This window comes from Vanellus vanellus, assembly GCF_965231255.1.
Source record: "Vanellus vanellus genome assembly, chromosome: 13".
Taxonomy (NCBI): Eukaryota; Metazoa; Chordata; class Aves; order Charadriiformes; family Charadriidae; genus Vanellus; species Vanellus vanellus.
In genome coordinates, this window is record NC_138918.1 from 1,335,824 (window position 1) to 1,351,404 (window position 15,581).

Genomic DNA, 15,581 nt, shown 5'->3' on the forward strand with positions numbered 1-15,581 from the left:
CCCAAAATAAAATTTAAAGTTTTTACATATTTGGAAGCCCTGAAGTTTGAATTTTTTTTCCTCTCTCATCTATGCCTCTTGACTTTTTCGTTTATTTAGATAAGAATCATAGTTTATTAGGGTTTTGTTGAGTTTAAAAACATTTCTGCCGATAACTGAACAGTTACATTTTATTATTATATTATCTCGGAGTGTAACTTCCCTCCCTTACCTCTTCCTTAGGAAGTGGTTGTTTGTCTTTTGCTACATACAACTTTATAGGTAAAAGACACATATTAAACCTCTAGCCAGTGTGTAGCAGCTCTTGCAGGAGCCCTTGTGCACTACAATCCCTCCTCTTCTCCATGTTTCAGGCAAGCAACATTGTGTTTCACACAAGCAGGGACTGTCGGTGTCTGGCAGCTCTCCACACAGTTAGTAAATATTGGCCTTATCTGATATAGCCGGGCTTGAAAAGATATGCCAGAAGCCCAGATTAGATTGCTGGCTACTGCTTTATTAATCAATGTAATAATTTATTTTTAGTTTTGTAAGTCATATCATCTGTTTTCTTTCTCAGATTACATTTTCTGTGGTACTGGTACAGAAAATGAGCCCTGTTTAAAAATTAAAGGTGATTGAAAAGTTTCAGTGGAATATGTTTGGCGCTACCATAGTTTCTATGACAGTTGATGAATGTTTCCTTAAAAATGCTTTTGTCAGAAATTCATATGGTATAAAGAGTTTAATTTTTGTATCTAAATTAGCTGTCTTCAAAACTCTGCGTAGAAATATGTTTTCATCTTTTTCTGGTTTTAATCATTTTAATGAAATGAAGTTCTCAAGTGATATATTCCTTATTTAAAATCCTGGGCTCCCAGCCTATATTTCAATGTTTAAACTGAGATTTTTAGTATAAGAAAAGGAGCTACTGGGCCTGAAACTGTAGAGAAAATAAGGCAACTTACAGTAGCTTTAGAGTGGCCAGTGATTACTGTTTTTAATAGGGGAGAGGTGGTTTGGTTTTGAGGTTGTGTTGATTTTTTTTATATAATTTTTTTTTTGCATGTGATACTACAAAGTGGAGAAACAATTTAATTCCTTTTTTTCCAAATGGATCAGTACGCTGGGGGGAGACCCCAACCAAACGAAAAACAACCAAAAAACCTCCAAACTAAACAACAGAAGAAAATAATAGAGGTATGGCATGAAAGGAAGCAAAGCTTTGTAGTCAGAATGATTTGTCTAATTAGACAGGAATGCGGGGGGGGGGGGAGGGCAAATAACCAAGTTGGGGTTCTCAAGCCTGGGGCTGCCCTCTCGTCTCTGGGTTCCTGCTGAAGTCCCGGTGAGCAGCCGAGCTGTCCCAGTGCTGGGCGCGATGGGCACACTGGGCCCAGCAGCAGCGTGGGACCAGCACCAGGCTGTGGTGCGTGGTGGACTGCTCGGGCAGCGGTGGGGACTGCTCTGGGCTTCCCCACAGCCCAGAGGGCACAGGGACCTCACCTCTGAATACAGCGTAAGGCTGAGATCTGCCCAGAAAGGCAGGAGGACCCAAAACGTGAATGTGTGCACCAGTTCCTGTCGTGTGGCGGGGAAGGAGCTGGGCATCACTGGGCTGGGAGCACAGCTCTGTTGACTTGGGGTTGTAGCGTGCCTTGCTTCAAAGTACGTGCCCGATGTCAAGCGGAGTGTTGAGGCAGGGTTTCCGAAAAGGCTGGTTTGCATTAACCAGATACCATCATGCACGGCTTTGCCGTAAGAGGCAGAAGTAGACTTGAATCCTCAGCTTTCTTAACCGTGTGGTTTCTTTTCCCACAGACCCATAGCCATTAGCTTCTATCAGCTGATTTCTTCATCAGAGGAGACGGGGCCATGCAAATGGCAGCTTCCATCGTTAGCGTTCATTCCTAGAGTGCCTCTGCACTGAGGAATGCAGACATGCTTTGTAGAAATTAGGATGAGCATGTAACTAACGATGCGTGTTTGTAAGGACATCAAATAAATGTAACTAGGTTGAATTATATTCTGCCATTACTTGGATGTTGAGTGCTGAATTGTGCAACCTTAATATTTTATTATAGCTTTCTGCTCTTTAAAAGAAGGCAAATTAATTAGAAAACACAGAAAAGCCATCATATGGATCATAAACTATCGGTGACAGCCACTTTAGGTGACAGACTAGCTAATGATGGTTGTCAGCCTCTTTGTAGAGTGATAGAGTAGAAGAAGCGTTGCAGCATTTCACAAATATTTTCAGAACGCAAAGGAACGATGTGATGGATTTGAGTTCTTTTCCAAGTTCTGGAAAGAAGCGTTCTTTCCTGGGTGGGCTTTTTTCTTCCTTTTTTCCTCGAGGTTGACTCAGTCTACTTCATTCCCATTTCCAGCCTTTCCTGTTGAACCCTTCGCACCACCACTGTTGGGTTTACTCTTCTCTCTTCCTTCCCACAGCTATTCCAGCACGTTCAAGCTGTTGCCATGTTCTTGTCTGGTTTTTCCTTTTCTGTTCAGCCCTCTCTGCTCTAGCCTAGACGCAGGTCACCTTCTCCCCTAGTTCATCACAGACTCTGTTTTTAAGGGGGGTCTACATGTGCCTTAGGTCTCTGCGTGCCTGCACTGTCTCATGTTTTTCCCTAACACAAGTAGTTTTCACTTTTCTCTGCCACATGGCTCCATATTTGTCAGAGTGTGGACTTCGTTGACGTTTATTCTGTTGTGACTTTTATCCCTCTGTATTTGAGTGGTAGGATTCCCGCTCCTTGTGTCTGATTTTATTATCTAACTCCTTCCTGGTATGAGCAAACGCAACAGCACAAGTCCTTGGAATGGCCAGACAGACCATTTCTCACTGGCTCGCTGGGGATGTGGCCCATGGAGGTGACCTGTTTACCAGTAAAGCCTCCCAGGTGCTGGAATCTTTCAGTTTGGGCTGAAATTTTAAGGTTTTTGTGAATTTTGGAGCATTATGGTTTGGTTTGGTTTTGTTTTGTTTTTAAAAAAAGTGTTACCAAATCTGGGGAGCAGAAAAGGAGTTTTCCATGCAAAAGCCAGCCCACAGCCGAGCGTCAAGCCCTCGGCAGGGAGCGTGGATGTTCTGCTGAGTTTCTGAGTAAAGTCTTAAAAAAAAGTGTTGTTTTCTAACTTCCTCTGGAAAGTGGCTGGAAACCTGTTGGACAAAATCTTCTGTGACAATGACTTTTAAGTCAAGCATACAGTATAGAAAATGCATTTTGAAAGTTAAAACTGTGAAAATAAAGTCAACAAAATGTGCCTCATAACAGGAGGTGTGGAGGCAGCCTTGAGAGGTACCGCGTCAGGTCTCGGCTGTATTGGTTACATATGCTGAGTAAAATCAGCCTCTGAACTTGGGCCCAACCACTGTTGGTTCAGTGCTTATGATTAGAAGCAGCTCAAAGGTGATTATAATTGTTTATTGTTCTAACAATGATTTTTATTTTTCTCGGTAAAGAACCAACCCTTCGTTTGTAGATTACATAGGAAAACCAGATTCTGAAATTAGGAATAGATATTCTTTTCCTGAAATGCTGGGGCAAAATGATCGTTTATGATTGTAAATATATATCAATATATGGCTTAATTTGCACAGCTTCTTGCATAACAGTATCCCAGTAGGAAACTCAGCGATGATGCTGGAAAGGAAGCTCTTGCAGCACTCGATGCAGACTGCAGGGAACGTGACAGTAATGAACACAGTATGGAATGAGAGCGTATTTTAAGAGTCAGTTTTAAAGGCCCAGATAATTGAGCAAGAAACTTGGCTTCGGAGATGTGTCAGGGAAGTAATCTTGACCTAGTCAAGTAGGCAGTGAAAAATCCATACAGCCTTACTTCAGTTTTACAAAATTCATTGGTTAACTGTTTCAGAGTCTAGTGATCTCTGTGTGCGGAACTGCACCCTATTTGAGGATAAGGATAATGTTTCTTGCAGTTATGAATACTATGTTTGCCAGTGTCCCATAGACCTTAATTAAAAGTATTTTTATGTTATTTTTTTTTTTTCTTTTAGCCCTGGAATAAGATCAGATGTAAGCTCTTCTCCATCCACAACCTCAGCAACGACGGGACCACCTCCCAAGCTTTGTCTTGTCTGCTCTGATGAGGCCTCTGGGTGTCATTATGGTGTTCTTACTTGTGGCAGCTGCAAAGTGTTCTTCAAAAGAGCTGTGGAAGGTAAGATGTGTTGTGATGAACTTGCTGTTTAGAAATATAAAATCCACATCCATACTCAAAAACCAGTCTATTTAATCTTACCGTAATCCACATTTGTGCTAGAATCCTACTGGAAAATCCCACCCACTATATCACTGATCTTTTCATAGTAAATAACATTGATAATGGTGCATTATCTGAAGCATGATTCCATTTACATTTATAAAATGCTCCCATTCAGTCACAGTGTAAAAGGATGTATTGTTGTCTTGGCTTTTTGTTTCTTTTGTTGTCTTTCACTGTTGTTTTTGTTTATTTGTCTTATTTATATACAGATACTTGTCTGTGTGCATTAGATTTGTAAAGTTTGTGATTTTTAAGTTTAATGTTAGCTGTTTTGTTTATGAAACTGTATGTGAAACTTGCTAAATCTATTGTATGCAAGGTTATGATAGTTTTACCGCTTTTCCTGTAAGCAGTCTTGGTTATATTACATACATGGTCATGCATGTTACTTGCAGGGGTAACTAGGTAACAGGAACACATGTGTGGTTTTGGATCATCGAGATTTTTCTCTAATCACAGGAAAAAAATCATTCTGGAAAATAGAGATGATGGGAAACTACATGTGACGCTGTAGTGTGTATAGCAGAATAAGTAATCTGTGAATTTTGGGCTGTATAAGTAGCCATTATGTAATGAACTGGGCTGTAGCTCAGTGTCTGGCTCCTTGCTTCAGTGTCAGAGAGATGCAGAAAATTTAGACTATGTTCTCAGTGTCTCTGAAAGGATAGGGATTCCTCTATGCTGAAATTATGTCATTCTTAGTTACAACCTTACAGGGTTTCCTGTCTCGTGCCTCTTCATGCAGTTACTGGGTATTTTGAAGTGAATCGGACCATCGTTTTTTGCTAATGTTTGTGCAAGTTGGGTTTCACGGCCGAAGAGGGAAGGCTGTTTTGACAAAGACCAGCTACCATTCCGTCTTTTGGAGGAGGCACTCTCTCCCAGTTCCCAACTCACTGGATGCAATAGGGAGCTTCGTGGAAATGCACACAGCCTCTTGGAGGAAAAGTCAAGTTCTATGTCATAGTTTTTGCTGGCACAAGGGGAAAGGATGTCAGTTCTGTGGGAAGCTGAAGCTGTTTCTGAAGTCTAACGAGACAATATGAGCTGAAGTGCAAAGCACTGAGCTGCTACTGACTCCCAACCGGTCCCATCTGGAGTTGCGCTCCCATTTAGAGCCAGGCTCTTTATTTGAAGTAAATAATCATCTGTATCTTTGATTAAAATAAGGTCTCCTGATACCCCTCAGAAGAAGTATTATATGGCAGCTGAAAATATGTCATAGTGATGGTTTTGCCCATCCTCGAGCTTAAACAAATCACAAAGGTATTGATATATGAAGAAATCAACACAGTAATTCCTTTTGTGGAATTACTGCGCCTTGCCACATCTTATATCATCGGTATTAATGGTAAAAGTGGAGGCAGGCTTGGAGCTGAAAAATTGCAATAAATTGCTCAAGGTTTACCTCTGCTTTCATTTTTTTTTGGTCCCACAGATTATCCCAACTTTAATCCTTCAGATTAGATATTGTGAATGTTTTCAGGAACTATTCCAGGAGCTGTTAGTTCCAGTATTCACTTTAAGGAACAAATAATTTGCTTTTGTCTCTTACAGGCATTTTTCTTACTCGGAACATACATAAAAAGAATTTGTTTCCACAATATCCTTTTTATTAATAGCTGCCAGGCGCCTGTTAGTATACAGACCAAACTGACTCTGCTCATTGGCTATCCAGCCTTTAGCCTGAAACCCTTTTTTGTACCTTTGCCTAAACGCGTGTATACCGTGACGGAAATAGTCACAGAAACTGAAAATATCAATATCTAGAAAATCAATATAAAGTGTATTCCTTTCGGCAAAGAGTAGAACTAGAGGATAGGGGGAAGGATGACAGTGGGACAGCAGCTGTATACTTACATGCAGTTCTTCATGCAAACAGGGTCCGTCCTTCAGGAACTCAGGATGGCCAAAGTCATCTTGTTGTAGTTCTTATTTCGAGCCCAGAGCCCTCACAGTTCAGCTTCTCCAGTCCCAGAGCCAACCCCATCACTTCCCAGCATGTCACCCCCCTGCTGCCGACCCAGATCTTCACTACTCCTCCCCGCCGCCGCTTCCTCGCCTTGCTTCAGATCCTCACACCTCCCCTCCACCACATTCCCCCAACACCTCTGCCTCCTGCTGTGCTCCAGATTGTCCTTCTTCAGCATTTTAATTCCATCACCCAAAACCCTGCAATTGCTAACCTTTTTATTCTCCGGTGAGCTCAAATGAGCAGAGACTCATTCAGTCGAGCCCCAGGCGCCGACTTGTGCTACGGGTGGTGCAATGGTGAAGTGTCCAGCCTCTCTGTAAAATGCTCCTGTCTGCCGTAAATCCCCTTGGAAACATCTCCGTTTGCTCACTGCCAGTTGTTACCAGTGTCTTGTTTGTGAAGTGGCTTTGTCTGGTTTTTGAAATACATTCCTTTGTGCAACGGGCATGTCCTCTGGGCGGCAGTCAGACAGGAAGCAGAAGGTGGAATCAACTTCACTTCGCACAAAATGTTCATGTGACAAGAGGGCTTTAATATAATGTGATACAAAGAAGTAGTGCAGCTTTCATCAAAAAAATGGCAAGAATAAGTAAGGAGTAAATACAAGAAATCAAACTGCTTTCAAGGAGATAAAGCTCTTTGTTGGGGGAAAAAATGGAACAGCTCAGGGAAATCTACACCCGAAGCATCTGTACTGACTGTGGGAAACCATGGGCTCGTTGAATATCTTTGGAAGGCGTGAAGTTATAGTCTCTATTCTGCTACAGTGATGACGATTATTCATCTGTTTATATTTCCTGTGTGTACACATATATTTGTCTGATGCATATTAGTATGCTAATGGTAAATAGAATCATGAATCATGGATCTATTTTCTAAATTATGTTAAACATAAAGATGACACAAGGGTCAGTGTTGCTCCCTCTTCTTCAGGTGAAAAAGGTGTGGGGGGGGGTCATTCAAATGAATCTTCAGGGCTTCCTTGGAATATCAAGAAGCTTGAAACCCTTCACTGGAGAAGTTTGACTAAAGCCATAGTAATGGGCTCTGCATACCCGTAACTTTCACAGCTGACTGAAATAAATTCCTTAACTGTGCTCTTTTTCTGTGAGAGGACTCTTAGGCTCCGTTGTTCATAACTCAACAGTATTTGGAAAATAAGTTTGTTTCTCTCACTATTGTACTATCAGGACTTTGAAACATAGCGTAAAAGCTTAGCTAGCAGCTTTCTACCCTCTAAAGAAATACCTAGTTTTTGATCCCTATCTGAGAGAAGGATATATCTTTTAGTAATACCTTTTTCTAAAGTTATCTTGAGACCATTATTCTTATCATCCAAATAAATAAGAATAGATACTACTCTTTTGTTGTTCTGCTCTGAACAGCTAAGGAATACAGTTATTTTAATTCATGTAGCTCAAGTTGCCATATTTCGAGGGTCAGTTTTGCTGTGAATCTGTGAATCCATAAAGGTGTCGGAGAAATTAGTTTGTCCAGTTCAGACTTTAAGTTAAACAAGAGGAGGTTTCATGACTTTGAAAATGATGAAAGCTATGTCTATGTATCTGTAGAAATGTTGACATTTATACTTTAAAAAATGTGTTTATGAATGTTATTTACATCCCTTGTGAAATTATTTAGGGAAATAGGAAATGTGCTATAGAAGGTAGCGTTGAGGAATGTAAGAGAAAAATAGTTTTAAAAATAGAATTTGCCTGATGTTAACGAATAGCAAATAGGATTCCTAAATTTATTGGCTTTTGTGTCTAAATATGAGAAATCTGTTCGGTGTTTAGATATATGAAATCGTATGGATACTGATCTTATTTTTGCAAGAAATGAAGTACAGTAAGTGAAGATATTATATAGTCCCCAGATCCTTAACGTTACTGAAAGAAATAATGACTTTATCTACTACTCATTGTAAAGCTTGTGGTTATTTTGTTTGTCTTTGTGAATACAGGGCAGCACAACTATCTGTGTGCTGGGAGAAACGATTGCATTATTGACAAAATTCGGAGGAAAAACTGTCCAGCATGCCGCTACCGGAAATGTCTTCAAGCTGGCATGAACCTCGAAGGTAACTTCAAATCTTCAAATCCCTTTTTTATTTTTCAGTCCTAGACAATAAAGGTCATACTGCTTATGAAGTTAAAGCAATTATTTGAGCAGCACTGTAATATGTTAAAAGTACTGCATTTTATGGCGTGTATGAGCATTTTCATGAAAAAGCAAGATTTTTTTAGGCTAAAATTTCTCCTATGCTTTCCTATCCGTACGCAGTTGCTCTGGTTCGCAGTATCTTCAGCAGAAGTGAGTCATACGCACAAACCAGGGTTATTTTTTATTCCTGTCAGCACATATAGCTCGTTGCTTTTTCACTGAATCTGAGACAGCAGAACTCCAGGAGAACTCCTGTAGGGAAGTGTGATGCCTGCCCTTCCTCACTCAGGAGGGTGACCTGGCACTGAAACCACAGACGAGAGGGAAAGCAGAGAGACACAGATCTAAAGTTGGAGCAGGGCCTATATCTTCAAGCTGAAGAAAAGGAAATGATTTTTGTTCATGCTGTGGATTCTTCTTAAATGTCTGTCGGATTCTCTCTAGAAAAGATAGGTGAAATATATAAATTTAAATATACCAGTACATACTTGTTCTCTGCTAACTCCTGGATGGCTTATGAGAAACTGAAGACCACATCAACTAGAGATTTAGCAGCAGTTGTAAAATAGCATAAAACATTTTTATTGGTGTCAGCTATGTTTTATGCTTGATATTTTTTCCTTGAGCTGTAGAGATTAATACAGTACTTGCTAGCATAGTTGTGGTGATATTTGTGTAATCAAAATTGTCAGATAAAATAAAAATGTATTTGTCAGGTACAAAAATAACAGTTTCATTTCAGTCAGTGGTAATATCCTTTGGTGAAATGTAAGGGGTGAATTATGTTAGAGATAGATGACGCACATCATCTGTCATAGACTGGAGTCTGTGTTAGCACGTCCTTTCTTCCCCTTCTGCTTCCAGCCTCTCTCAGGAGGTCGAACCACCAGTTTTTCTGTCCTGCAGGTGGTTCTGTGTGCCCCTGTCTTCAGAGCAAAGGGGAAAATCCCACCAGTCTGAGATGCTTGCGCTCCTGTGCCGTGCTTACGAGTGCATCCCCTCCTTCACGGTGGGGTTTGCAGGGAAGAAAGGAGGCTGCTGGTCGGTTTGTTGAGGTGGTGTTGTGATTGGTGTGCAGGATGTGAGGCTACATCTCTTCACAGCCGAAATCTACAATAGTGGGTTCTAAAATAAACCTTTAAAGTACACGAGGTTGTCAGCGAGTGTCTCCTGGGGACTAGATTTAGCTTTTAGACACTCCCGGTGGGCTGAACCTTGCAGCTTCAGAGGTAACAGCAGGCAGTCCTCTTGCCGGCTCTTGATGTCCAAGGTGGGCAGATGCCGTGCCCTGCTGGGGCTGGTGTGGCCAGAAGCCAGTAGAGGGAACAGCAAAGACTAAAGAAAGTTTAGAATAATGCAAAAAAACTCATTTTGAGGTGGAAAAGACTGTTTTAAGACTTGTTTCTATTTTTTCTCTCCGTAGTTGTTTTCAAAATACATATATTCAAATAGTTATCTGTATGAATAGAGCACCTTATTATGTATATTACTGTAATAGTAAGCTTTTCCATTCCTGCATCAATTTATGTGAACTCTTTTTAAAGTGGGCACCCCTATAGCTATCTCGGGCTCTCGGACGTGTTCCTTGAGTTGCCTTTCTGCACCAAAGAAAATAAAAATCGAATGACATTTGATACTTGCCACTATTCCGCATGGAGTTTGGAGCCCTTCCAACTATAGTTTATTTGCCGGAATTTTGGCACAGAGAATCCTAGAGAATAGTGACTTTTGGGAGGATGGCTGTTGTTATACAAGTTGCTGGAAAAGGGGGGGGAATCTTGTGACTGAGAGGGAAAGAGGTCTAGAAACTCAGCAGTGGAAAATGGAAGAACCCAAGGTAGTGTGAAGCAGTGAAAAACAGCCATGAAAACAACAATTTATGGAATAGATCTGAACAGATGGTGAATTGGTCGTACAGAAGAATTCATGGAAAAGAAAACTGGAAGGCAGCTTAAAGCACCGAAGAGACTGAAAAAGAGTTCCTGTTATCTTGGCTATTTTAGAGTCACAGTCCAGGAATTACTGTTGTTTAAAACAGAATTAAATTTGCATACTTTTTAGACAGAAATTTATTTTTGAAAAGTCATCAGGTGTATCCTTGATGCATAAATAATGGTTATAAGCGAATTAGTTACTGAATAGCGAGAGATCAGAATATCCTAGCGTGTGGGTTTGGAGCCTCGCTCGCCTGGCCTTACTTGCTGGTGGAGTTCTGCCATGAACCTGCCCAGTCGCGTTTAGAGTACCTGCAGTGAGTTTCACTGTTAGGTGTTGGCTAGAAGACTAACTTATTTTTAAATAAATAAGTAAAATCTACCATGCAGTATTTTAAATCTTGCCTGCTCTTGTGCTGAGACAAAAGTGGCTCCTTGTACACTCGAAACATGTTACTTGGTAATCTTCTATTATACTCTGCTTTATCATCAGTCAGAACTTTGTCCCTACTTACCACTCTTTTCTGGAACTTTCTTGTTTCTATTGCATGGATTTGGGGTGTAGGGGACTGGAAAAACATACAGCTATCAAGCTGCAGGTACCAGAGATCTATACAGTAGATTAATGATGTTTTGTACCATAGCCTTTATTTCTTTGAATTCTCATTTCCTCTTTCATCGTTAATTGACCCTGGGCATTCTTTGGCACCCTTTCTCTTTCTGATATGTTTGAAAAACAGATTTATTGTTATGTTTTCTGCCTGTAAAAAATCATCTAATAATTTTTTGGCCTTTCGTACTGCATTTCATAGTTAAACTGTTGGCAATTTATGTGGATTTTTTTTTCGTGTTGTCTTCATTTTGAATTTATTTCAATTGTTTGAAGGATCTCTTCCTCTTTCTAATAATATTCATTGCCCTGCTCTGTAGCTGCAGGGGTGGGTTTGGTCGTTATTAATCCCATTTTAGACGTGAGGTGGATGGTCTCCTTGTCTCCCTGGCAGTGGCTGCTCCCCGGCGTGGTGGTGGGAAGGTCTGGCGGGGCGCAGGCCATCTGCCCGGCGGGCAGGGGAGGGCTGCAATGGAGCCCGCTCAGCCGCGCGGGATGCCAGGCTGCGGGGGGGCTCGGCGGGGGTTGGTTGTTTTTAACAGAAAATCGTAGATGCTTTTATTTCCCTGCCGAGTTTACCTGTATGGGTTATCTTCTGTAATTTGCCCTAAGGAGCTGGTTTTAAATTTGTGATATTCTTATATTTGAAAACGAAAGGTAAAGAAATACATTATCTCAACTTTTTTTTTTTTTTTTTTTTTTTGTGAGTTACAACTACATATCTATGTCAGGTCTAGTAGCATAGCCTAATAAAAATACTTCCGTAATCTTATCGGATGCATTTCTTTTTTGATTATAATTTTGCCAGACTTTCTGGGCTGGAAACGCTCCATAGCAGGTGTGTGCATTAAGCTGAAGGCACGTGCATGTAAATCTAAGTCAAAGCAGTTCGATTGCTTTTGAGAACAAGGATAACGGGGCAAAAAAAGGCCAGACTGTTGAAAGGCTTTTGGAGCAGCCATTTCAAAATTCAGATGAGAATAACAAGAAGATCTTTGCTCCAAGGAAGTAAGTGTTGCTGTTCCCCCGTGGCAGTCTTGGCAGATGTGGCCAGTGTAGGAGCCTTTGGGGAGCTGCAGTTGATACGAGGTCCGCAGAGAGTTTCCCATCGGCAGCCGGTAGTGCCCGAGGTCCCTGTCCCGGCCAGCGGGAGGACAGGGCTGCAGAGGGGGATTTTCGGTGGCGTTAAGAAGCTACAGAGGTGGTGTGTTGCTGATGATCAGAGATTCTGAATAGGGCGGTAGAAACTTCAAATGTGAAACCACGTTACATGATGCTTTTTATGTGCTACTGATTTATCTCAGCAGTTCCAGACCAGAAATCAATTAATTAATTGAGACACAGGAAAAGAACCAGGTTTCATTTTGGTCGCAGTTGATCGTGCGTTCCGCGCGGCAGACTGCATCCAGGAGAGCTGAAAGCCAAGTAGGAGACTCCATTATTGACAGTATGCTAATAAAACTGTTGCTCCTATTTTTTGTAGTTTACAGTTAACATCTCTGTGTGATGTTTTATTTATTTGGCGAATGAGTTTTATGGTTTAATTACGCAGTGATGATTTATATGCAAGAGCGTTGGCAAGGGAAAAGTCTCCTCCTGCCCAGCGTTTTCAAAAAAATGTTTTCCCTGGCTCAAAAGATGCAGTAACTTCTTACCCATTAAATATATTTTTTCCTTTCTTCTGCATGGTTTCTTTACTTAATATTTTAAGGAACTCGCAAAATGTGCAGTCCTGCAAATGTTTCCAGACAGGTGTCCTGCTGTCACATGAAGTCTCACTGAAATGTTAGTAGTAGAAATGGTAGGATCGGGCCTTCTTATTTTAGGATCAGCCGTGTGATGTACCTGCAGACGTTATTTAACATTTTGAAATGCTAACATAATGTGACTTTCATTTAAACGTAAAATAAGCTTATTTTCACAGGAAGTTTAATTACAATGCGTGTGAAATTCTTTACAGTTTTATGAAAAAATGCTTTAAAAGTTTCAATTGCCCGATCTACAACTGCAGGAAAACGAAAGCAGCATTTCCTCCGTTACGTTGTTATTGCTGTGCGGTCGCTTTCCATTATCTAACCTGTGACTTACCAAAACTTTCTTAGCTCGAAAAACAAAGAAGAAGATAAAAGGAATCCAGCAGACTAGCGCAACGGGAACGCGGGATGGTTCTGAAACGCCTGGAAACAAGAGCATCGTTCCCGCCTCCCTGCCGCAGCTGACCCCGACCCTGGTGTCCCTGCTGGAGGTGATTGAGCCGGAGGTGCTGTACTCGGGCTACGACAGCACCCTGCCCGACTCCAGCTGGCGGATACTCTCCACTCTCAACATGCTGGGGGGGCGGCAAGTGGTGGCTGCAGTCAAGTGGGCTAAGGCAATACCAGGTGAGGAGCAAATAGGGGAATTGCAAAGTGCGGTCTTTTTATCGTACTTCAAATCTGTCTTCACATTTCACATCCTTCAGAGCCTTCACAGAGGAAGTTTCAGTAATAGCTGAGCTAATTCGTGTGACAAATACTTCTGGAGTGGAAAAGCAGAAAAAACGCATGCAAAAATGTATTTACTAGGATTGCAAGTTAGGTCATTTTACTTGAACCTTTTGACTATTGAGTGTTAAAATTCATATTAAATTAGAGGTTTGTTTTTAAAAGTAATATATAGAGAACTATTTTTATTAGCTCTAGCTGCACCTCTTAGGTAATTATTTCTTCAATATTTTTAGCAATGAGATTTTTTTTGACCTTAATAGACCGGTGCTGCTGTACTGGCTTGTCTGGTTCTGTGTTCATGGATGGTGGTGGTGGTTTTTTTTACTGCCCCTCACAATATCTGTAGGGTTTTTTAACTGGGAATAGGCATTTGAAGGTCCAGTTCCAGGGTAGAAATCAAGATGTCCATTTTCTCTATAGCAGTGTAGCTGCACGATTGAGCTGTCACCCAGGGAATGAGGAAGGTTCCTTGCTGGTTTGGCTCCCGCCTGAAGATACAGTTAGCGGCTGCCTGACAGAAGTGATGTCAAATCTCAGCCTTGGGCATGACATGTAGTATGTCTGGGAGAGGTCAGAGCCGAAAGTAAAGCTGAAGATGTGTTTATTCCTGACAGAACAAAGACTAGTGCTTTTTTCCCTTCCATTTGTAGCCAGTACCGTTAGCTACCTGCTCTGAAAAACCCTAGCAGGAACACCTCCGTGATGCGTGTATTGCCCAAGAGTAACATCACATAACGGGTCTGCTAAAAAAAAAAAGAGTCTGATAATGAAATTTATGAGTCATAGTGGTGTCTCTTTTGAGGCAGGGGAAAGAAATTAACAGTAGAAAAGAAAGACTAAACTCAAATATATATGTGCAGTGGAGACGTGAATAGAGTTTTGTATGTCTGTCAGGGCTTTTCCACGGTGGGGCATTGCGCTGAATTAGCTGAGGTCTGCGTTAGGAAGAGTTCACCTGTGCACACCCTGTTCGGGGACAAGGCTTTAGGAGACCGTCTGGTATTCACAAAGACAAATTTAGATACCATTTTTATAAAACGGTTCTGTGTTCATAATCTCTTCTGAACAGTTTCCCTAATTAGACAAACCCTCCAGGTTAGAACATGTGCTCTTAATGAAAATGCTAATCTTCTCTTTAATAATTATATTAATAGGAACTATTTTAATCAGGTTTTTTATCTTCTTTTTTTTTGGTTGCTAAGGTGGTTCTTCACGAGAATTTAATTTGTATGTACTTGGACTGGTTGTACACCATCAGACGTTCTAACAGTAAGCCAGCGTTGGTTGCCAAACCCTTTAGTTGGGATTTCAAAATAACCTTTTCCTGAGGAGGGTTTGAGCAAAGATTTCAAGATTTGACCCACTAAGTTTGAAATAACTTTGAAACACTTTGCTTGTATTTTTGAAGTAGTAACTGGTAGTTACTGCTGTCTCCAAAGCCGGAAACTGTTTTGAAGTTGTCAGACATACCAAGTTTTGTTATGTATGGATCTACCAAACGCGCTCTGTTTTGCACATCTTCAGGAAGCAGCACTGGTATGAGCTCTTTAGATGTCAGATGCTTAATAAAATCAAATAAAATCAACTTGAATTCAGACTTTAATAATGATTCAATGTGGCACAATATTCTCTTGCTAAATGTAGGCAGGATCTAATAGGAACTAGTGTTGCAAATTAGCGGCTGCCTACATTTTAAGACTGAGACCAATTTTCAGATTTTACACATTTCCACATTGTTTAATTGGCTCTGTTCATGCTACATATTCTTAGAAGATTAGAAGCAGTTAATGATGGTAACTAATGCAATACATATTTTGTAAGTTCAGTCTACAGCTGTTGTTGAATGAGAACAAAATGTGACATTAAACCATTTATTGTCTAGTGGACCGCTCTCACAAAAAGTAAAAATTACTGTTATTTTTTGAAGACAGCTCAATGAATTATAGTGAATACTAAATATAATTGTTGTCTTTTGTAATCTAACTGGCCATCAGTTCCAGATAAGCACATGCATATATTTTGATATCTTTTTTTTTTTTAATATTACGCCCCCTTTTAGTACCTGTAGTACCCGTCGATTCTTGTCCATCTGGTACTCTCTCCGTCCAGACCGTAACTAACATCCTGGCTGTCAG

At 40.8% G+C, this 15,581-nt stretch overlaps 1 protein-coding gene across 1 annotated transcript in view; it reads left to right on the top strand.

Moving 5' to 3' along the window:
- Positions 1 to 15,581, top strand: part of NR3C1 (nuclear receptor subfamily 3 group C member 1) — a 73,110-nt gene that overhangs the window by 39,328 nt on the left and 18,201 nt on the right. The window contains exons 3-5 of the mRNA XM_082489939.1: positions 4,010 to 4,173; positions 8,217 to 8,333; positions 13,063 to 13,341. Coding sequence (XP_082346065.1) covers positions 4,010 to 4,173; positions 8,217 to 8,333; positions 13,063 to 13,341 — 560 coding nt within the window. The remainder of the gene's footprint in view (positions 1 to 4,009; positions 4,174 to 8,216; positions 8,334 to 13,062; positions 13,342 to 15,581) is intronic.